The sequence below is a fragment of the Rhinatrema bivittatum genome, chromosome 2, assembly GCF_901001135.1.
Source record: "Rhinatrema bivittatum chromosome 2, aRhiBiv1.1, whole genome shotgun sequence".
Taxonomy (NCBI): Eukaryota; Metazoa; Chordata; class Amphibia; order Gymnophiona; family Rhinatrematidae; genus Rhinatrema; species Rhinatrema bivittatum.
This window is the reverse complement of record NC_042616.1, coordinates 808,782,797-808,807,518: the sequence shown is the minus strand read 5'-3', so window position 1 is coordinate 808,807,518 and position 24,722 is coordinate 808,782,797. Positions and strand designations below refer to the sequence as shown.

The 24,722-nt window shown below is 48.1% G+C and overlaps 1 protein-coding gene across 1 annotated transcript in view; it reads left to right on the top strand.

Annotated features, from left to right (window-relative positions):
- The window catches only part of PYCR3 (pyrroline-5-carboxylate reductase 3), a 54,848-nt gene that overhangs the window by 26,434 nt on the left and 3,692 nt on the right, over window positions 1-24,722 (top strand). Inside the window, exon 5 of the mRNA XM_029592197.1 lies at window positions 6,868-6,960. Coding sequence (XP_029448057.1) covers window positions 6,868-6,960 — 93 coding nt within the window. The remainder of the gene's footprint in view (window positions 1-6,867; window positions 6,961-24,722) is intronic.

The window sequence follows — 24,722 nt, the reverse complement described above, 5'->3', positions numbered from 1 at the left end:
CAAACTCGAGGATTGTGGTCCACGAAGGAACACAATCAACACATAAGCCTTCTGGAACTTCGAGCGGTACGAAACGCCCTTCGAGCCTTCGAAGAATCCCTGCAAGGGCAGAAGGTAATGATCCACTCAGACAACCAAGTCACAGTGTTTTACATAAAGGAGGAGGATCAGTTCTTGGAACCTCTGCAGAGAAACAGTCCAGATCCTGGAATGTGCTCACAGCAGGTCTATCTCCCTACAAGCAACTTACCTACCCGGAATCAACAATTCCAGAGCAGACAAACTGAGCAGAATATTTCACCCTCACGAATGGGAACTACATCAGAAGATAGCGCATCGTCTTTTCTCCACTTGGGGTCTTCCCTGCATCTGTTCGCAACAGAACGCAACAGGAAAGTCAAAACTCAGTGTATCCAAGCCCACACCATCTAGCTCAGGACGCGATCCTCATAAACTGGTCTCGAGGTCTCTGTATGCGTTCCCTCCGATACCACTCAACTCTTGCACAGTCCAGCGATGCATCAAAGCTCGGGCTGATTTCATTCTCATAGCACCAGCGTGGCCAAGACAACCTTAGTACAGCTACCTGATATAACTATCAATACACAACCCAATTCCTCTGGGCAACAACCCTCAGCTACTTACCCAGGAGAATGGATCAGTACTTCATCCTCTTCATTCCTCCCTGCACCTCACGGCATGGAGATTGAAAGGCTTGTTTTCAAGACTTGAACATTGCTCCTCCTCTCCAAGACATACTAGTCTCCTCCAGAAAACCAACCACCAGACTCAACTATCAAAGAAAGTGGCCACGCTACACTTCCTGGTGCTCAACTGTGGGTATGGACCCACTCACCTGCCCACCAGAACGCCTTCTGTCTTTCTTCCATTTACTCTACACAGTAGGCCTAGCTACGGCCTTTCTCCGAGTGCATCTAAGTGCCAAAGCAGCTTACCATAGTCCCCTAAATGGAGAACCTATATTGTGTCATTCTCTCGTGTCCAGATTCATGAAAAGGGTCTTGCGCTTACGCCCCCCGATAAAAAAAACCCCAAAAAAACCAAAAAACAAACAACCCATCGGTATCCTGGGATATCAACATAGTCCTCGAGCAACTCATGCTACCACCTTTCGAACCATTGGACACTTGTCACCTACGATACCTCTCCTGGAAAGTACTCTTCTTAACTGCCCTCACATCAGCAAGGCGGGTTAGTGAGCTTCAAGCCTTGGTTCATTACCCTCCTTACCTACAATTTTACCATGACAAAGTGACGTTACGCACACACCCAAGTTTTCTACCAAAGGTGGTTTCGAGTTTTCACATTAACCAAACTATTACTTTACTCACTTTTCATCCAAAAACTCACACCAATGACAATGAGCGGAAACTTCACACTCTTGATTGTAAGCTGCGCTTGCCTATTACAAACAGCACACCCATTTGCTTAACAGACCCATCACAACTCTTCCTCTCCTTTAACCTGAACGCGCCAGGATGTCCAGTGACAAAAATAACTTTATCTTCCTGGATATCCAACTGTATACAATTTTGCTATCAAAAGTGTTCAGAACATTTATCCACAACACCAAAGGCACATCAGGTTCGTGCAATGGCTGCTTCGGTCACCCACCTCCATGAAGTGCCTCTCATAGACATCTGTAGAGCGGCAACAATGGTCATCACTCCATACCTTCACATCCCATTACTGTTTGGACAAACAGGCGGCAGATGATGCACGAATGGGGCGGACTATACTACAGAATACCACATGTTCAAAACATAAACTGCCTTAGAAAGAACTGTCCGCCTATAATTCACATATTGAGTGAAAATAAAACAGACTATGCTCATATCAATATGCTCAGTACGATAACTGGGGGACTCCCAAACAGCATGGCTAATTCAGCTGCTTATCTACGTGAAAAAAGCAAGTTTGCTTACCCTAAATGGTGTTTTCCTTAGATAGCAGATGAATTAGCCATGCTGACCCCGCCCACCTCCCAGACAGTTCTGTCATGCAAAACTACTTGCTTTGATACGGACTGAGGAGCCTCAGACAAATGCGGGAAGGTACAAGAGGAAGCACCTAGCTGAAAGACTTTACTAATCTTAGAGCTCTGCCACCTAATGGCACGGAAGACGTACCCAGACAGCATGGCTAATTCATCTGCTATCTATGGAAAACGCTGTTTATAGTAAGCAAACTTGCTTTTCTTACCTGCTAATTTTCTTTCCTTGAGACCTACCAGACCACTTCAGATACTCTCACTTTTTCTATCCAACAATTATGCCTTATAGTGTAATTCATAATCTGGTTTGGAGTGTTTTCCTTCTAGTCAGTCATTTGTTTGTTTCAACAGTTGTTTAAGGATCAGGTTTCTTTAAAGGCCCATTTTCAACTCCCCTGCTCATTGCTGGGGGGAGTTTGGTTAATTGTGTTTCTTGCTTTGATACAGAAATATTGAACTGCCGTAAGCTTCACAGCACTCTATAGGATGATGTTAGCAAACAATTGTTCTCTGTGTCTCTATCTGCTGGTCTGGTCTGGTAGGACTTATGGAAGGCAAATTAGCAGATTAGAAACCAAATTTTTTCTTTGGGTGGTAGAGAATAGGGAGCCAATGGAGGGTCTTTATTTAGGGTGGGTATGATCCTGTTAAATTTGTTTTGTTACTCAATTGTCAAGCCATAGTATTTTAAACAAGTTGCAGTCGCTATTTGGTTTCAGCTTGATAGGCATTCTGATGAATAGCAAGTTGCAGTGGTCCAGGTGGGAGATGACAGCAGCCTGGATGATTGCTGAAGAGGATGGATATGTCATAGTTGATGTAGTTTTGAAGAAGACTGCTTTAGTTATTGCTCGGACTTGAGGTTCTGCTGTGAGGTTTGAGACTAGTATGTAACTTAAGCTGAAGGGGAAAGCTAGTCTACTGAGCATTAGCTTGGTGTCTCAGCAGGTTGGGTCTCCTTTTCCATCCCACAGTATTTTGGTGCTTTGGGAGTTGGAGTTTCAGCTTGCTTAGTCTTAGCCAGGAGGCGATGCTTGCTAAACATTCATGTTGATTGTTTTGACTCGGTCTGGGTCGAGAAATGTCCACAAATGAGTAAAAGGTGATCTGGTAGGTTCTGATGAATTTGCTGAGGGGAGGCCATGTAGATGTTAGCATGTGGGTGAGAGCACCAGATGGGGTGGGAAAGCATCCAGGCAGTCTGGGAGCAATTGTGAAGGAAAGATTTTGAATTGTGCTAGCACTGAGCCTGCTGATATTAGGCTTGTCAAATATGAGATTAAGATGTCATGGTCTACAGTGTCGAATGCAGTGGAGAGGTCCAGTAGAACCAATACGGTGGATTGCCCCTGGTCAGTGCAGAGCCTTAGTTTGTCTGTTAGACTTATTCATGCAGTCTCAGTACTGACGTGGGATCTGAAGCTGAACTGGTGTGGATTGAGAGCATTTGTAGCCTGGAGGAATTTAGTTAGCTGAAGAACATTTTCAATGATTTGGCTTAGGAATGATAGGTTGGATACCGGGCAGTAATTGCTAGGGTCATCTGGATCGAGCTTGGGCTTCTTTTTTTTTTTAACATTTTTATATACCGGTATCTGTTTACACATCGTACCGGTTTACATGTAACAAAAAAGGACAAGCCAAAAAGAGGCATATCTTTTACATGGAACAGAGAACAGTTAATAATATCTACTAGATAAGGGAGCCCCGCAAATGCGCAGTAGAGAGCAGCTCTACCGCACATGCGCGGGCGAGCACGTCTGCCAGAGTGCCCGAAAAAATAATGGCGCTGGGTTGCCAGGAGCAGCGGCGGCAGCAGCAGCGGCGACGACTAGCAGGAGCGGGAGGAGCAGTAGCTGCGGCGGCACGCGAGGGAGGGAGAGACAGCCCCCGTTATCGGTTGTGGATGAGCTGAAAGAGGAGGGGAATGAGAGAGGGGGAGTGAGGGGAGGGGGAGGGAGGAGAGAGTGGGGGGAGGGGGGAGGGAGGAGAGAGTGAGCTAGGGGGGAGGGAGAGGGAGGAGAGAGTGAGGGGGGAGGGGAGGTGGGAGGGGGGGAGAATAGAGGGGAGAGGAGGGAGGGAGGAGAGAGTGAGGGGAGGGAGGGAGAATGAGGGGGAGGGAGTGGGAAGGAAATGGACCAAAAAAATATTTTTAAATGTAGCCCATTGTTACGGGCTTAACGACTAGTAAGTTAATAAAATAACAGGTGAACATTAAAAGAAACTTTGGTTAAGGAATTAAACAAGGAAGATCATAAATAAACAATGAACAATTAACATGAGATCTAAGAGCAAGGGCATTTAAGCGGGGAGGATGGTAATAAATATTTGACAGTACACATTGGCTAGACGAGAGTGTTTACAAAGCGAGGATTTATTTGCAAATTGGAGCAGTAGGAAAGGGGTGCACAGGGACAGAAGTTGACTTGACAGGCATTTAGAAGCTGGGGAAGAAAAAAAAACAAAAAAAACCTGGGGTAGGATAGAAGAATGATGAGTGCACCACTGAAGCCGGACAGGGAGGGGCACTTCATTGGGAGCTGGGGGAGAGCAGTTGAAAGACTAATGAGAGCTTTGTGGCATTGAGGTCTTTAGTTGAAGGCCTGTAGAAATAGCCATGTTTTTAATTTTTTTTAAACTTTAGTGTGAAGGTTTCAGTGCGTAAATCGTGCGGCATAGAGTTCCAGAGGGAAGGGCCAGCTAGGGTAAGGGCTCTTTTAGAAGTAGAAGAAAGTCTGATGAGTTTCAGGGAGGGTGAGTGTAAAGTTCCTTGGAGGATAGTTCGAATTGGTCTAGCTGAGACATGAGGTCGGAGAAGGGGATTGAGCCAGTGTGTATTATCATTTATAATAGCTTTGTGGATGAGGGAGAGAACTTTGTATTGTATTCGTGAGGTGATAGGGAGCCAATGTAGGTCTTTCAGAGTAGGTGTAATGTGGTCTCTCTTTTTGGTATTCATGAGGATACGGGCTGCAGCATTCTGCAGAAGTTGAAGGGGTTTGATGATCGTGTTGGGGAGACCAAGGATTTGGTCTCCCCAACACGACCATCAAGATTGATCTTACTGTGGTTCTTTGTGGGTGACCCTCAGTGAAGGAGATGCTTATGATAGCAGCAAGGCAGTCAAGCAGACACGTCTTTGATTAATTATCCAAACTGGGTGGGGATCTGTGTTTCATCTGCAATGACCTCAACCTGCTATTGCCTTCCAGTAGTGGGCGGAAGGATGAGATGATATTGGGGGATGGTGTGGGGTGTAGGTTGGGATTCCAAAGGAAATTCAGTTTCGGTAGCTGAGTCCTGTTTAGCTCTGATTTTCGAGATATTTTCTGTGAAGAATTCAGCAAGGTTGATGCATTGGGTTTCTGAAGCTGCTGTAGAAGAATAGAAGAGGTGGATTTAGGATCTTATTTGATTGTCCTGAATAATTCTTTGGCTGAATTTTTTTGCTTGGTTGATTGCATCTGTTATGGGTCTGAAGTTATCTCTGTCGACCTATAAACCTGTTTTCCACTATTTTCACTTATGTCCTCCCAGTTTGATTTAAGATCCTTAGTTTTGGGGTGAATTAGGTATGGGCTTTGGGTTTATTATGTGGCGGTCTTCACTGGGGTGATTTTGCTAAAGGTTATGCTAAGGTCCCTGTTCCAGTTTTTGACTAGGTAGTTAGATGAAGTGGGGAAGTGTGAAGACATTGATTTTGAAGAGTAGCCAGGAAGATCTATGTATGCAGCTAGTCTGTCTAGAAGTATTGGATTCATGGTTTATAAGTCCTTGGTTTGCAGTTGTCATAGATGATGTGGCGCAAGCACCAGGTCCAGTGTACAGTCTGCATCATTTATTTATTTGATAAAATTTATAGACAGCTGATCCATGGACCTCAGCATTTTACAGTCATTTTTTTTTTTTTTTTACCTCCTCTGATTATTTTACTGTTAAACGGTTGATAAGAATGTTACCCCTTCGTTCCATGTAAACCGATTTGATATGACTCCCGTCATGAAGGTCGGTATATAAAAGAATTAAATAATAAATAAATAAATATATACATAATAGTACAAAATCAAATATAGCTAAAATAATCGCAAACATAAAACAAATCATCTTGACTTGTTACATTTACTAGTTGGGACAGGCTTAGCATTTCAGTAGTGGTCAAGAAATTGTGGGATAGAGAAGAAATCAGGTTTATTCATGTAGATATTGAAATCCCCTAGGACCAGTGTTCTTAGGTGTTATTTCTGAGATGAGTAAGAGGAGTTCTTGGAAGGCCTCAGCTGTGCCTGATGGCGGGCTGTAAATCAGGAGGGTCCTTGTTTGGGATGGGCATTGGCTTGTAGAAATAAGGTTTCTGTTTCTTTGACCTCCTGGGTGGGAGAGGAGTCATGTCTAGTATTTATTGCAGTACCTTCTTTTTTGTTCTTGTGATGAGTGGTTTGGTAGAAGGTGAAACCAGGTGGGCAAGTTTGTAGGAGCTGGGAGGTGTTAATGTCCATGTTTCAGTTAAGCTAAGAATGTCTACAGGGTCATCATTTTATAAGTCATGGTGGAGGTGCAAATTTCTGTGGATGGACCAGACTGGGTGTTCAGTAGTACAAATTGCACAGGAGTATTCATGGTATTCATTTTGTTTTCCCTCATTTTGGCTGTCTTGGGGACAGATAAGAGAACTGTGATTTGTTTGTTTGGTATTGAGACTGGGGGAATAGTTTGGGGAGTGTCTGCCCCAGCCTGGGCTGCTTTCATTCTCCTTTCTTGCATTCTGTTCCTCAGAACTCGCACTCCACAAGCACTGGTGGAAGAATGCACAGCTACTTTGATTACTTTCTCCTACTTGTTTTGATTTCCTGCAGGTTTACATGTTTGCTGAAGCGCTGGGAGAGGGTGCTGTTAAGATGGGCATGCCCAGTGCACTTGCCAATAAAATAGCTGCACAAACTCTGCTGGTAAGTAGTAATAATTTATTATTTAAAATTCACCTTGTGTGATACTTCAGAGTGGATTACATTCAGGTACTGTAGGTCATATTTCCCTATTTCCTAGCATGTAGACAGATGGACTCAGGACCAGTGGGTTCGTTTATGCTCCCCTGCTAGCAGAGGGAGATGGAGCAAGCTGATGTCACAGTATATATAGCCCTGCAGTGACCCCAGCCTGCTAGTATTCTCCGTCTCCAGCAGATGGTGGACATGCATCTCCCTATGAGGATTGTTTCAAGCTTTTTGGAAGGAGAAATTTGAAATTTTAAATTCAGGAAAAGAAAACCCGCTCTCCTGTGGTGATACCTAAAGGTCCCTTCCCCAGTTGAGAATTCCTGAGGTGATTTCCGTGGTCCCTCAGAGGTATATCTTGGTCCGGTAACTGGCTTTCCCGGCGGAGACTTAGCTGCAGGGGCGGATTGAGGGAAAACAGTAGCCCTGGGGATTTTTCTCCATACTGGCCCATGGGTACCATTTACATATACAATATAATTTACATATATATGTACACACCCCTATATTTCGGCATGGTCCTCCCATATCAACACAGTACTATTTGCCAAAACTCAAAGAATAACAACCCCACCTATGAAAAAGAATACCACAAATATTACACCAGAATCTAAAATATCAATACACCTCCTATCAGGAAAACAGAACAGGCCAAGCTACTACAGATCCCTACAGAGAAACCACATGCTAAAAGAATGCTTCATCTCAGTCTTTGCATGCAAAACACAAACTCTCACCAAATACAGAATAAAGCCATATAAAATATAAATACAAATGCACAGACAAAACCTAAACTGTAAAACGTATCACGCCAGACTCTATACAGTGCAACAATGGAAAAACAAAATATCACCATTCTTCATGAAACAATCAATAAAATGAAGATATATAAATCATGAATCATAATTATAAAATCATACTAATAAAAATAATTTCAAAACAGCTGATGAATAGAATATCCAATAATTAAAGACTCAAGCAAATTTTGAAACCTTTAACAAACACCAATAAAATATTTCAACAGCAGACATCACATACTACCCAATAATTAAAATGGTAGTCGGTCAAGAAAAATGAACTTAAAAAGCCACCTTTACTTACCCTCTCCAGCAGTTCTCCTACTTCTTTCCATTGCAGGCCACACCAGAAGCAGCAGTAGTTGCTGAAGCTGTCCTCATGGTCCTCTTCCTTAGGGACCACAACCAGTCTCTTCTCTCTCTCACACACACACCAGTAACACCCTCAAGACCAGTTTCTGTCTCTCACACACCAATCATCTCCCCAACCAGTATCTCTCTCTCACACACACAAGCACACACATACCACCAGTCATCTCCCTGATCAGTCTCACACATACACACGACGCATCTCTGGCCAGTCTCTCTCAAACCCCTTACTTACACACAGGATTTCAATCACACACATGCTCTCTCTATTTCACTTAACACACAAGCTCTCAATCACACACTTGTTCTATCTCACTTACATACAGGCTCAATCACACACATGCCCTTTCTCTCACAGCCACAAGCCAGCCAAAAACATGCTCCATCTCCCTCTCGCACACACACATTGACTCACACAGAAGCACCATTCCTTTCTCACACAGAAGCACCATTCCTTTCTCACACACACACAGAGGCACCATTCCTTTCTCACACACACACACACAGAAGCACCATTCCTTTCTCACACACACACACACACACAGAAGCACCATTCCTTTCTCAAACACACGGAGAAGCACCATTCCTTTCTCACACATACACACACAAACAAACACACCCAGAAGCGCCATTCCTTTCTCACACACAAACACACCCAGAAGCACCATTCCTTTCTCACACACACACACCCACCCAGAAGCGCCATTCCTTTCTCACACACACACACACACACAAACACACCCAGAAGCGCCATTCCTTTCTCACACACACACACACACACAAACACACAGAAGCACCATTCCTTTCTCACACACACACACAAACACACCCAGAAGCGCCATTCCTTTCTCACTCACACACACAAACACACACACACAGAAGCACCATTCCTTTCTCACACACACTCACACAGAAGCACCATTCCTTTCTCACACACATACACACACACCCAGAAGCACCATTCCTTTCTCACACACACACACACACACCCAGAAGCGCCATTCCTTTCTCACACATACACACACAAACACACCCAGAAGCGCCATTCCTTTCTCACACACAAACACACCCAGAAGCGCCATTCCTTTCTCACACACAAACACACCCAGAAGCACCATTCCTTTCTCACACACAAACACACCCAGAAGCGCCATTCCTTTCTCACACACAAACACACCCAGAAGCGCCATTCCTTTCTCACACACACACACACAAACACACCCAGAAGCGCCATTCCTTTCTCACACATACACACACACACAAACACACCCAGAAGCGCCATTCCTTTCTCACACATACACACACACACACAAACACACCCAGAAGCGCCATTCCTTTCTCACACATACACACACACACACAAACACACCCAGAAGCGCCATTCCTTTCTCACACATACACACACACACACAAACACACCCAGAAGCGCCATTCCTTTCTCACACACAAACAAACACACCCAGAAGGACCATTCCTTTCTCACACACAAACAAACACACCCAGAAGGACCATTCCTTTCTCACACACAAACAAACACACCCAGAAGCGCCATTCCTTTCTCACACACACACACACCCCCCCAGAAGCGCCATTCCTTTCTCACACACACACACACAAACACCCACACCCAGAAGCGCCATTCCTTTCTCACACACACACACCCACACACAGAAGCGCCATTCCTTTCTCACACACACACACACACACACCCCCCCCAGAAGCGCCATTCCTTTCTCACACACACACACACAAACACCCACACCCAGAAGCGCCATTCCTTTCTCACACACACACACACACACACACACACACACACCCCCCCCCCAGAAGCGCCATTCCTTTCTCACACACACACACACACCCCCCCCCAGAAGCGCCATTCCTTTCTCACACACACACACACAAACACCCACACCCAGAAGCGCCATTCCTTTCTCACACACACACACCCACACACAGAAGCGCCATTCCTTTCCCTGTACATACCAGGATCATTCCAGACGGTGGGTTATGTTCCATGTCCAGCAGATGGAGTCAGAACACAAAATTCCCAGGGGAGGACCCATATTTATTTATTTATTTATTTATTTATTTAACATTTTTATATACCGACCTTCATGAAAGAAATTCATATCAGATCGGTTTACAAATAACAAAGTCAAAACCATATAACAAGAGATGAAAGTTACATATAACAAGGGGTATTAACCTGGAGGGCTAGGATAGCCGGAGCGATAGTAAGGCATAACTGAATAAAATTAAATAATACAATAATATGAAGAGGAGAGGCATAAGTGTATTGACTACACTTGTAGGAGTGTTTAGTAAGGAAACAGTGTCTGAACTAGTGAGGAATTGCTGGTTCTGTAGGCTAGGGGAAGGCTTGGATGAAAAGCCATGTCTTAAGTTTTTTACGGAAGGTAAGCGGGCATGGTTCTAATCTGAGTTCTGTGGGCATCTTGTTCCAGATGGCTGGGCCGGCTGTAGAGAAAGATCTTTCTTTGGTAGATGATAGGCGAGTAGATTTCGTTGTAGGGGGTTGCAGGGTGCCTTTATATGCTTCTCTGATCGGTCTGTCTGATGAGTATAATTTGAGAGGAATCTGGAGGTCTAGTTGTTGCTGATTATGAATGATTTTGTGAATTATAGTGAGGGCCTTGTGTAATATTCTATATTTTATTGGCAGCCAGTGAAGGTTCCGTAGTATGGGAGTGATGTGAGTTCCTCTGTTGGTATTGGTCAGGATTCTAGCCGCAGTGTTTTGGAGCATTTGTAATGGTTTGATAGATGAAATGGGGAGCCCGAGGAGAAGAGAGTTACAGTAATCTGTTTTGGAAAAGAGCGTGACTTGCAGCACAGTCCTGAAATCTTGGAAGTGGAGGAGGGGTTTGAGCCTTTTCATGACTTGTAATTTATAAAAGCAGTCCTTGGTAGTGTTATTGATGGCTTTCTTAAGATTCAGACGGTTATCAATGATTACTCCAAGGTCCCTTACTTGCGTAATCTGGGTGTTGCCTGCTGGTGGTTTGATTAAGGCTGAGTGGTCCGAGGAGATGATTAGGAGTTCTGTCTTGTTTGCATTAAGAACTAGATTCAAGTTGGTGAGCAGACTGTTAATGGATTGGAGGCAGATTTCCCAAAAGGCGAGAGATTTAAGGAGAGATTCTGTAATGGGAATCAGTATCTGTACGTCGTCTGCATAGAGATAGTATTTTAATTTTAGGTTAGTAAGCAATTGACAGAGGGGCAGGAGGTATATATTGAACAGTGTGGGTGACAAGGAAGAGCCTTGTGGTACTCCTAATGTTGATTTGACATCTGGGGATTCATTGTTATTGATTTTTACTTTGAAGCTTCTGTTACTTAGGAAGGAGTTAAACCAGCTGTGTGCAGATCCTGTTAATCCGATTTCTGCTAGTCGATTTAGTAGGATGGAGTGGTTCACGGTGTCAAAGGCGGATGAAATGTCAAGAAGGACTAGGATAAAAGATTGTCCTTTGTCTAGGCCCATGAGGATGTGACCTATATGTTATATATGTTATATGTTATATGTGACCCATATAACCACACCTCCCCTGTAACAGCTCTCAGTAACGTTCTGACTCCAGCAGATGTGAGCAGGGGACTTGTGGTCCCCAGCTTGTTAGCTTAGGGCTACCTCCTCAGGGGATCAAGTTTAAAAAAAAAAAAAAAAAAAAAGGAAGTTTTAAATTTACAGCTTAGGTCACTTTGCTAAGGCTCCTCTTACAGCAAGGGGAGAGCTCTCCGCTGGTGCTGGCTCATCGCTCTCTAGCCTGGTGACTTGCTGACAGGCTGTTGCCTGTTTTCTTTCTTTCTTTTCTCATTTTCCTCCCTGAGGGCTCAGTTGGGGTAAGTGTATTTTTGTTTCATCTTCTTTTTCAGCAGAAGACTGCAATGTTTGGACTCCGTTCGGCTCTCTGAGGTGAAAGTCGGTGGTGCCGGCCTCTCCCTCCTGACCCAGGTTTTCCCCCCTCCCTTTTGGGGAGCGACCGACGTCCCGACCTGCGGCCCCGACCAGCACCATTCCCCAGGGCCGCCTGCTGTCGGGAGGTTAATTCCCCGTCAGTTCTTCTTTAGGTCGGTGGGGGACTGCGGCAAGCATCTGTTGCCGGGTCGGCGCTCATTTTAGGCGCGAGCCACCTGTAGAGCCTCCCTCCCCTCTCTCTTTCCCTGCAGCGATGCAGTCCGCGGCGCCTTGTGAGGGCTCCAACAGGGCCGGATTATTTTCTGAAGAGGGTCTGTGCTCAGGCTGTTTCCCCGAGGGGGAATGTGCGCCAGCTACTAGCAAGGACATTCGAGCTGCAGACCGCGTGGGAAGGAAGCGCCAGGCCCCGTTCCCTCTCAGCGTGGGAACGGCGGCCATTTTGTTGCAAGATTCTGATGCCGTGCTTTCTGAGGAGGACACGAATAATCCGTTCTCCACTTCTAGGCCCATTTTGGACCCTTACTCCGAGTCTAATCCTGATAGGCAGAGGGGGGATCCCCCAGGGGGTGACCCCCTCAGGATGCCAGGCCTTTTCCCCTGAATTCATAGTCCTGATGCACAGGGCTTTTCTTCAGAGCAGAGACACGACCTTCAGGACCTGGGGACCCTCCATGTCCTGCCCCTCCTGCCCTGTCCCTCAGGCTCGCCCCCCTTTAGTAGGCGGGGGAACGGGGACATCTCTTGGCCCTACCGGGACACCATCAATAATACAGACTTCGGGGGAAGGACAATCCCAGGACCCTGACGTGGACGACCCCACCTTGGCGGCCCAGGTGGAGGGCGACGACCCTAGGGTCCTCCGCATCTTCAAAGCGGCGGAGTTAGATGACCTCATTTCCTACATCCTCCAGGAAATGGATATTGATCCCCCTCCGGAACCGGTGGGGCCTGACCCGGCTCTCAAGAAGGGGGACCCCCTCCTAGCAGGACTGCGGCTTCTAGCCAAGTCTTTTCCCACTCATCACAAGATCTTGCAGTTGATCACTCGGGAATGGGATTCCCCGGAGGCCAACCTTAGGGTCGGTAGAGCCATGGAAAAAATTGTATCCTCTGCCGGCCGATTTTTTGGAAATTCTCAAAGTTCCCGCCGTAGATTCTGCGGTATCAGCGGTCACAAAGCATACCACTATTCCTGTCACTGGAGGGACGGCGTTGAAGGATATGCAGGATCGGAAGCTTGGAGGTTTACCTCAAGCGTATCTTTGAGGTCTCGGCCTTAGGGATGCGGGCGGCTATCTGCAGTTCCCTCACACAGCGAGCGGGTCTTCGGTGGGTGCAGCAGCTTCTCACCTCCCAGTCCTTACCAGACGCTGAGGCTCACCAGGCGGACAGACTGGAAGCCGTGGTTGCCTATGGAGCGGATGCTTTATATGATCTTTTAAGGGTCCTAGCCCGAACCATGGTGGCGGCGGTCTCAGAGCGTCGGCTCCTTTGGCTTCGCAATTGGTCGGCTGATGCCTCTTCGAAGACTTGGATCAGATCATCAAGTCCCTTAATGAGAACGTGGTGCACAAGTTGCCCGAAGATCGACCCCGTTCGTCAAGATCATAAAATTACTCCAGAAACCGTTATTGTAACCAGTGGAGAGCGCGTCCTCAGAGGCAACAGCCACCGCAGGCTCCCTCTTCTCATTTGTACTCCTGGAACCGGCCCTTTCATGGGCGCCGCCAGGGTAAGGAAGCGCAGGGTGCTGGTACATCCGCTAAATCTACCCAATGATGCCAGACGGACCCGCGAGGTGGTCCCTCGACTGGGGGGTCGCCTTGCTCTCTTCTACGAAGTGTGGGTCCAAATCACGTCAGATCAATGGGTTCTGGATATTCTAAGACGCGGTTACGCTTTGGATTTTGTTTGCGCTCCTCGGGACCGGTTCCTGTTTTCCCCTTGCGGGTCCTTAATCAAACAGGGAGCCGTGCGGCAGACCCTCGATCGTCTCCTTCAATTAGGGGCCATAGTGCTGGTGCCAGCCGCCGAACTGGGCCAGGGGCATTATTCAATCTACTTTGTGGTTCCCAAGAAGGAAGGTACTTTTCGTCCTATCCTGGACCTCAAGCAGGTCAACCGGTCCCTTAGAGTCCCTCGTTTCCACATGGAGACACTCTGTTCAGTGTTAGCGGCAGTTCATCCAGGAGGATTCTTGGCTTCGTTGGATCTCACGGAGGCGTATTTCCACATACCAATTTGTCAAGCTCATCAGCGTTACCTACACTTCAAAATTTTGGGTCAACACTTCCAATTTCGCGCTCTTCCCTTTGGCCTGGCCACAGCTCCACGGGTTTTCACGAAGATCATGGTGGTAGTGGCGGCAACCTTGCGCAAGGAAGGCATCCTTGTGCATCCTTACCTAGACGATTGGCTCATCCGAGCAAAGTCACGAGCGCAGTGTATCCTCGCAGTCGACAGAGTGGTACAACTTCTCCAATTTCTGGGATGGATTGTCAACTTCATCAAAAGCAGCCTGGTCCCGTCCCAGTCGTTGGATTTTCTGGGAGCTCACTTCGACACCAAGAATGCCAGGGTTTTTCTGCATTCGGACAGAGCTCATTCTCTGCGTCAGCAGATTCAAGGATTTATGGTGCTCGAGACACCCACTGCCTGGGACTACCTGCAGGTACTGGGGACCATGGCCTCGACCATCGATCTGGTTCCTTGGGCATTCGCGCATCTGAGGCCTCTGCAGAGATCCCTACTCTCCCGGTGGCAGCCGGTGTCAAGAGATTTCCAGGCAATCCTTCCGATTCCGAGAGGAACCTTCATCAGTCTCCATTGGTGGCTGGAACAGCGGCACCTAGCTCAGGGGGTGTCGCTGGAGGACCCGGATTGGGTGATTATCACCATGGACGCCAGCCTCACAGGCTGGGTAGCGGTCTGTCGGGACAGCTCAATCCAGGGTCGATGGACGGAGGAACAGTCGAAGTGGCCCATCAACCGCTTGGAGACCAGGGCGGACCGTCTTGCGTTACAGGGTTTCTTCCCCATATACGCCATCAAGCAGTCAGGGTGCTATCGGACAATGCGACTACAGTGGCGTACATCAATCGCCAGGGAGGCACGAGAAGTCGGTTGGTCTCTCTGGAAACCGACAAATTGATGGTGTGGGCAGAGCTTCACCTTCAACGACTAGCGGCCTCGCGTATAGCGGGAGTGGACAACGTACAGGTGGACTTTCTCAGCCGACAAAACTTGGATCCCGGAGAGTGGGAGCTCTCGCAGCAGGCGATGCGGATAATAGTACGGCGATGTGGAACACCGCACGTAGACCTAATGGCAACCGCCGGAAATGCAAAGGTCGCCCGCTTCTTCAGCCGCAGGCGGGAGCGTGGCATCGAGGGCATGGACGCGCTGGTCCTGCCCTGGCCGCGCCGCTGTCTCCTATATGTTTTCCCACCGTGGCCCCTCGTGGGCAAGGTCATCCGCAGGATAGAGGCACACCAAGGGCCGGTGATCCTTGTGGCGCCAGAGTGGCCCAGATGACCGTGGTTCGCAAGACGTATTTCCGAGCTGCAGGCCCTATCCTGTCGTGAACCATGCCTTCGTTTCACGCCTGAAGGGGTTTCGCTGAGGACGGTTCCTTCTTTTCTTCTTAAAGTGGTTTCAGCATTCCACCTCAACCAATCGGTGGAATTACCATCTTTTGCCTCTTCTGAGTCTGGAGACCTGCGTAGACTGGATGTACGGCGGTCTCTGATATGCTATCTGGAAGTGACTAATGATTTTCGGCTCTCCGATCATCTGTTTATCCTCTGGTCCGGACCCCAGTAGGGTTGCATGGCCTCCAAACAATCTATAGCGCGGTGGTTGAAGGGTGCGATCATAGCGGCGTACCTTGGCGTAGGTAAGTCCCCTCCGCTGGTTGTCAAGGCTCATTCTCTTCGAGCCCAGGCGACATCTTGGGTGGAGAGCTCCTCCGTCTCCACTCAGGAGATTTGTAGGGCGGTCACCTGGAAGTCGATCCATACTTTTGCGAGACATTATTGCCTGGACGTCGGTTCTCCGTCGGGCGGTCAGCTTGGAGACAAGGTAATACGAGCAGGGCTGTCTGCGGCCCACCCGTGATGGGAAAGCTTTGGTACATCCCACCGTCTGGAATGATCCTGGTATGTACAGGGAAAAGAAAATTATTCCTTACCTGCTAATTTTCGTTCCTGTAATACCATGGATCATTCCAGACACCCTCCCTTGGTTTGGGGGTTTGCTTGTGGGACATCCCTGCCTACCTGTCTTAACAATCTTTTACTCTGTATTTCGAATACTGCGCGTCTTTTTTGTTCATGCACTGCTGTTCGCAAGTTCACTGTTCAGAATTTAGTTGCTGTTTATTTGGACAGCGGTTATTTCAATTCCTTCTTTGATTACTTGATCCCTCTGTTTTTAGTCTCTCTCTTTTGGGCTTTGTTAGTCTAGTTACTGAGAGCTGTTACAGGGGAGGTGTGGTTATATGGGTCCTCCCCTGGGAATTTTGTGTTCTGACTCCATCTGCTGGACATGGAACATAACCCACCGTCTGGAATGATCCATGGTGTATTACAGGAACGAAAATTAGCAGGTAAGGAATAATTTTCTTTTCTCACACACACAGAAGCGCCATTCCTTTCTCTCACACACAAACAAACACACACACACAGAAGCACTCAGCCGATCTAAGGCCCCCAGCTGAACAGCTGGTCTCCGGCGGCGGCTAGCAGCATCGGTGTTCACTTCTTTGGCTCCTGCCGGCGCCCATCTTCATTTTTTCGCCCCCGCTGGCCACGATTATTATTTCTTCTGCCCCCGCCGCTTGGTCTCCAGTGGGGGCTGGCTGGGCGACGCCGACCTATCTTCTTTTCTTCGGCCTCCGCCGGCCTCGATTTTAATTTCTCCGGCAGGGGCTGGCTGGGTACAGATACCACCTGTGTCTGCCCTGCTTCGAGGGGGGGGGGGTACTATACTATTAGCCACGCGGTCGAGACCACATGACCAGTTAGACCGGCCCACCGGGGGAAGCCCCATCCCCCGATAGGTCAATCCGCCCCGCTTAGCTGCTAGTTCAGCTGAAAGACAGCAGGTGCAGAAGACCAAGCGCAGCAGTGATGGCAGATGCCCTCTCCCCCTGCAGCCAGAGACCGTCTCTGTACTCAGCCAGTAAGCGCTGAGCTCAGGTAAGTTTTAAAAAAAAAATGTTTACCTTGAATCAGATGGTGAATATGCATACTTGGTGTGGAAAATAGGCCTGTCAGGATAGGATGGAAAGGCCGGAGCAGACTCCTGAAGTGATAGCAGTGTTCTCTCTCTCACTCAAGTGCCCAGCACTGTTTTTGGATGGCTTGGAGGAGAACCAGAGATGAAGCAAAAACACAGCTCTCCTGCGGGCTGCAGAGACACAGCTTCTAGTGCGGGTAATGAAGTCGTTGGATTTACAATGGTGTTCTCCTTCTGATATCTCTCTCCCTCCTTCTTGACTTGGAGTCTTTTGGGTCTCCCTCTGCTGGCTGGGCTTCAGGGCGGGCCAGAGGCTGCATGGAAGATTCAAGACTGTGCTCATTTAAGGAGCGAGCCATGTCCGACACAAAAAAATAAAGTAAACAGCATTACTTGCCAGCTGCAGAGCAGTAGTGGAACTGAGGCATCAGAGTTGCATCAACTTTTTGCAGCAGTTAGCTGTTTTTTCCTTCGTGGCAGTCAGGCAAGGTTGATGCTGTTGGAGTTTGTGCTGCCACAAGCAGTTGGCCACATGTTCAGACTGCCTTGGCTCCGGGAAGTCAGCACAGGAAATGACTCCTGCTCTGTTTGTGTAGCAAGTATTTGACTGCCAAGGAGGAGATGGCCTGGGCAAGTGTTCTTCAGGGGGGTGGGGGATCTCGCTTGGACAATATCGAGTTGGCAGGCTCCCCACAGGATGGATCAAACTCCAGAGACTCCACGAGGAGATGTTGATCTGGGCTCTCATTCATTGTCACCTGACCCTATGGAATCTGTGGAGGTTGGCCCTGATGCTGGGCATGGATCTTTTGGCCCTGTCCTGGACAGAAATCTTTTAAAGGCCTTCAGACCTTTTGTAAGGCTCAGGAGGTGCTGCAGTTGGGAGCCAGGGGAATGTCCCCCTCTCTCTGAGGATGCCCTCTTCGCAGAGCAGGAAATGATCATCTGTGCCCCCTCCCTCTCTGCAGCAGAGAAAGTTGCAAAGGAGAGGCAGGGAAGATCGGGAGGAGGACGGGGCAGACTCTGATATCTTGGAGGACTCCTTGCATGGTTATTCTGAGGATCCAGGGGACCCCATCCTTGAGGAGGATGAGATTCCTCCAGATGTGGAGGCTCACTCCACATCTGGAGACTTTTCCATTGGGATGAGTTGCCCAGATTGATAGCCCAGTCCCACTGGATGAGGAAGAGACATACCATCCCAACCGCAGAAAAAGATTGACCCTATACTGCTCAGTTTGTGGAAAGTGGAGTGTTTTTTCCTTCTCCATGAAGCAGTACAGGAACTGATTGAATTGGCGTGGGGAGTGCTGGAGGCTAATTTCAAAGGGGGGGGGGGGTTCGGGTTGGAGCCTCTGACCCGAGGGCAGTTTTGCTTTCCAAAGGTGGTTGCTCTGGTGTGCTCAGTGTCTAAGTGGACCACCATTATGGTGGAAGGTGCCTGAAGGATACCCAGGATCAGCAAATTGAAGATATCCTGAAGCAAGTCTATGAGGCTTAGGCCATGAATTTGCATTGTTGACCCTTGTCGCCTTGTGGCATGCTCAGGACTGATATTGACTCAGGAAGACCCGCCTGAAGATGGGAGTATGCTGGATGGCAGTAAGTCTTCCTGGGAGCCTGGAGCCACCTTCCTAGCGGATGTAGGTTATGATCTGGTGCGCACAGCAGCTTGAAGTGTGGCCTCTGGTGGCAGTGCAATGTTTGTTGTGGCTTTGAAACTGGTCGAATGATTCTATCTCTAAGTTGAATTTAACGAAGTTGCCATTTAAGGGTTGCCTTCTGTTCAGGAAGGAGTTGGAGAAGATTGTAAATAGGTGGGGAGAAGATGACAAACCAGGGTTGCGGTCCTTTTTTACTAGTGGGTGTTTCCATTTAAACAGAGGGTCCAGGAGTCAGAGGTCTTGTTCCTTTGGGATGTCGCAGTCCTTTTGGTCAAAGAAGACTGGAAAGGATGTGAACTCAGGTTCTTCCCAATGAAGATTTGGGGGTCCATCCTCTGTTAACCAAGATAGGCAGGTGCCTTTCTCAGTTTTGCCGGTGTTGGCTCCATATCACTTCCGATCAGTGGGTGCTAGACAAGGTCAGGAATGGCTGCGCCCTAGAGTTTCTCCAACTGGTTACAGATGGTTTCCCCATGCAAATCCATCATAAAAAGGAACATAGTGCATACCACATTGCAGTGGTTGATTGCCTTGAAAGTCATAATTTCTGTTCCAAGGGAACAGGACAGTACAGGTCGATATTCCATTTACTTTGTAGTCCCCAAAAAGGAAGGGACCTATTATTCCATTTTGGATCTGAGAGGGGTCAACCAGTTTTTGTGGGTTATCCACTTCAGGATGGAAACCTTGTGTTTGATCATGGTAGTGCAGAAGGGAGAGTTTCTTATTTCCCTGGATTTGATGGAAGCTTATCTTCACATCCCCATTCGTCTGGAACACCAGCATTTTTTGCACTGTGCAGTGCTCGGGCTCCATTTCCAATTTCAGGCCTTGCCATTCGGACTGGCTACAGCACCCAGAACCTTTTCTAAGTTTATGGTGGTGGTGGTGGTTGCACTGCACAAAGAATATATCCTTATCTCGACTGGTTAATCAGAGCCAAGTCAGTGGAAGAGCATTCATTGCATGGTGTCTTCCAAGGTGGTTTAGTTGGCTGCAGGAACTCAGATGGGTAGTCAATCTACATTTACATTTATTAAATTTATAGATCGCCTAACAAATCTGGCCAAGAGTAGCCTGCAATCCTATCAAACTCTGGATTACTTAAGAGCCTGGTTTTTTTCCAGAGCATCGCATCCTAAAGCTTTGGGGACGGATTTGAGCCCTGCAAACAGCAGATCGGCGGTTGGTGTGAGCTTACCTGCAGACGTTAGTCTTCATGGCGATGAACTTGGAGTTGGTTCTGTGGGCCAGGGCTGCATGAAACTGCTTCAAAGGATGTTACTGTCATGATGGAGCCCTCAAACACAGTAATATTTGACCAGGCTGGCTCTCCCAAAGGCAGTGAAGCAGGCATTATTCCGATGGCTGCAGAGGGATCATGTCACCAAAGGAACAGAGCTAGAAGTTTCCGATTGGATAGTGGTCACCAGGTAACAGTTGTGGAACCGCATGGCAATAGTGATCATAACATGATCAAATTAGAGTTAATGACTGGAAGTGGGACAGTAAGTAAACCCATGGCGCTAGCACTAAACATTCAAAGGGGAAACTTTGATAAAATGAGAAAAGTTGTTACACAAAGGTTAAGAGTGTGCAACAGACATGGATATTGTTAAAAAAAAAAAACAAACAAAAAAACAAACCATCTTTGGCTGCGCTGTCTTGCTACGGTCCCAGGAGGGATGGCAAGACCATTGCCACGCACCCAGATGTTTCCCGTTTCCTGAAAGGAGTCAAGCACATTCGCCCGCCACTGAAGTGGCCAGTGCCCCTGTGGAACCTCAACATAGTTTTGGATTTCCTCGCGGGAGCCACCTTCAGACCCCTTCGGAGCCTGTCTCTTCGTTTGCTAACTTTGAAGATGGTGTTCTTGCTGGCTGTATGTTCAGCACGCCGCATCTCGGAGCTACAAGCGCTGTCCTGCCGTGATCCCTTTCTCAGAATCACTCCAGAGGCTATCCATCTTCGCACGGTTCCCTCCTTTTTGCCTAAAGTAGTCTCACAATTTCACCTCAACCAAACCATATCCTTGCCAAACACGGCGGGTTTGAAGAAATCAGAAGAAGGGCGTTTACTACGCCATCTCGACATCGGCAGATTGCTGCCCAGATACCTGGAAATGACAGAAGCAGTACGAAGGACGGACCATCTGTTCGTCCTTCACAGCGGGAAGAAACAAGGAGAAGCGGCCTCACAGCCCACCATTGCCCGCTGGATCAAAGAAGTTATCAGAGCGGCCTACGTAGAGGCTGGGAAGTCACCACCTCTGCAGGTCAAGGCTCATTCCACCAGAGCGCAGGCGGCCTCTTGTGCGGAATCTAGGATGCTGTCGCCCGCAGAGATATGTAAGGCGGCGACATGGTCCTCCCTCCATACCTTCTCCAGATTTTACCGTCTGGAAGTCCAGGCTAGGGAGGACACAGCATTTGTGAGGGCAGACCTACGCGGTCCTCAGGCAGCCTCCCGCCCAGTTCGGGAGTAGCTTTTGTACATCCCACTTGTTATGAGTCCATCTGCTACACGCTAGGAAATATTGAGATTACTTACCTGATAATCTCCTTTTCCTTAGTGTATGCAGATGGACTCACCATCCCGTCCGGCTGCCAGTATACATGGGCTTCACCAATTCCAGGTAAGGCATGTAATTTCTTACACGAGAGCGTCCCCTCTACCAGGTGTCGACGCCTTCCGGTTGGGAACGCTGGCGGTCTCCAGCTACTATCAATCGGTCAGGGGAATCCTGCTTCACTAATTCATTGATCGGTCAGTACACATATATCCATAACAGCTTTTGCAAGGAAGATTACTGAGTTGCTTCACTTCCTGTGGGGGTATATGTACCCGTGCTGACGTCAGATCCGTCTCCAACTGCTAGCACGAGCACACTATACTCACTTGTTCTGAGTCCATCTGCATACACTAAGGAAAAGGAGATTATCAGGTAAGTAATCTCAACATTATTGGGGTTTTTTGTATCTGCTATTTTGAAATATTTTATTGGTGTCTGAACATTTTTTATACAAGGTTTTAATTATTGGATGTTCTATTCATCAACTGTTTTAAAATAATGTGTTCTTTTTAATAGTATGGTTTTATACTATTGTTGATTTTATATTTTTTGATGTGTTTTATAACAACTGGTGGTGATTCTGTTTTTCTCACAGGGCAAGCAGGATGGTAGTCCTCACATATATATGAGTGACATCACAGGATGGAGCCCAATCACGGAACACTTTTGTCAAAGTTTCTAGAACTTTGACTGGCACCTACTGGCCATGCCCAGCGTAGCACCAACCCTGCATCCAGCAGGGGTCCCCCTTCGGTCTCTTTTTTTCCACGCAGCAGTAGCCACGCGGGTTAAGGAGCTCTCTACAGATTTCTGACAGGAATTTTCCTCACGGAACTTCTTTAAAAATGTTCTTATTCTACCCCATAGGGGTCCCCCTATCGATATCTGTATTCCGCGGTCGAAAGGTAAGGCTTTACCTTTGCTGCGGTTGATTCCCGTCGAGTTTTCCCTTCGGGGCCTACCAGCCATCGACCACACCGCGGCTAAAGTTTTGTCGAAGCCATGGCGTCGGGTTTTCGTCGGTGCCCCGATTAGTCCTCGGACAGTGTCCATCACAGACTCTAGTTTGTGTATTGTGCTTGGGGTCCGGCCATGATACCCTAACTTGCACCAAATGTGCCCAAATGACACCGAAGGGCCGTAAAGCCTGCTTAGAAAAGATGGAGTTTCTCTTTCATTCAAAACCCCCGACTCCATCGACCGCATCGACTTCGTCTGAGTGGGTGCTATCGACCTCTTGCCAGCAGCGGGACACTGGTGCTGCCCATCCGGCACCAACTACTCCGAAGGTGTCGAAATCTTCCTCATCGACTCAGGAGAAAGGCCGAGGAGAACACTGTGAAAAGCGTTGACACCGGCATTGGAAGGCTCAGTCCACTGATCCAGGCAAGGCATTGACGTCGACAGAGCCACCGACAAAGAAATCCTGTCCAGAGAAGGCCCCATCCTCCTCTGTGATCGGGTCACCGAGGCGTTCCCCCACCTTCATCGGTGCAGGGAGCCACGGCTCCACTTTTACCGGTGGACCCTCTGGCTATGCCTCTATTGCTTCCTACTCCGGAGCCGGGGTTACACGCCCCAGGCTTCTGTGAGGAATTGGATCGGCTGATCCAAGAGGCCATCGGAAAAGCACTGCAGGGATTCCAGCCTCCAGCCGGTCACTGATCTGATTCCCATGGCGTTCGCACCACTACCGGGTAAACCGGATGCATTGATCGGTGCCCTTCCACCGCTGGAACCAAGGACACCGGTATGCCCTCTTCCTTCGCTGATACCTTTGTCATCGGATGGCGAAGAAACACCGATACCCATACTGCCGACTGGAATTCTGCCACCGACTCATCCATCGATGTTGCTGGTGCCGGCGATGCCTCCCATCAATGCCAGCGATGCCTCCCATCAATGCCTTCGGTGCCTCTTCCGATGCCGTCGATGCCCAGGCCTGGCCCTTCGGGAATAATGCCATTTCTTCCCTCTGAAGATCCTCAGGGAGCTGGTGATCAACCATATGATCCTTGGACTGATGATTCTTCCCAGGATACAGATGATCTGCCTTCAGAGCCCTCTCCCCCTGAAGAGAGAAGGCGTTCTCCTCCAGAGGATCTGTACTTTATTAACTTCATTAAAGAAATGTCTTGAGACAGTTCCTTTTCAGCTTCAGACAGAAGAGGATTCAAGGCACAAGATGCTGGAAGTACTCCAGTTCCTTGATGCCCCTAAGGAAATTGTCTATTCCTATTCATGAAATCCTAATTGATCTTCTAAAGAGAAACTGGGAGCACCCAGGTTCGGTTCCGCCTGTCAACCGTAAGACAGATGCCACCTATCTTGTACAGTCAGCTCCTGGGTTTCAAAGATCACAACTGGATCATCACTCTGTGGTTGTGGAATCAGCCCAGAAAAAGGCACGGTGTTCCAAACCTCATTCCGCCATACCTCCAGGGAAGGAGCAAAAATCCCTGGATGCTTTTGGCAGACAGGTCTTTCATGGCTCAATGCTTATATCTCGCATTGCTTCTTATCAGTTATACATAACCCAGTATAACAGAAACCTTTTTAAGGAGATCCAGGATTTCTTTGAATCTTTACCTGACCAGTTCCAGGATGACCTAAATGCTCTGGCTCAAAAGGACCTTGATGCAGGCAAGCATGAGGTCCGCGCTGCATACGACATATTAGACACTGCTTCTAGGGTGTCTGCAGCAGGGATTAGTGCAAGAAGGTGGGCCTGGTTGAAATCCTCCGACCTAAAACCAGAGATATAGGACAGGTTGACTGACCTGCCCTGTACTGGTGATAATCTTTTCGGAGACAAGATCCAGGAGACTGTGGCGCAGCTAAAGGACCACCATGAAATGCTGTGTCAACTTTCTTCAATGCCTGCTGATTTCTCATCCACCTCCAAAAGGATATTCAGGTGAGATTCTAAGAGGCCAGCCTACAAACCAAGAAGGTATTATCCTCCGGCTTCAAGCCCTCTCCTCAGCCGGGACCAGCGTTAGGATTTTGACTCTTTCCTGGAGAGCATATGCCAACCTCCTCTTCCATCTGTACCGGTCGGCGGTCGATTGTGCCACTTCACCAACATTTGGCACAGTTACCACCGACCAGTGGGTGCTTGCGGTAGTTAT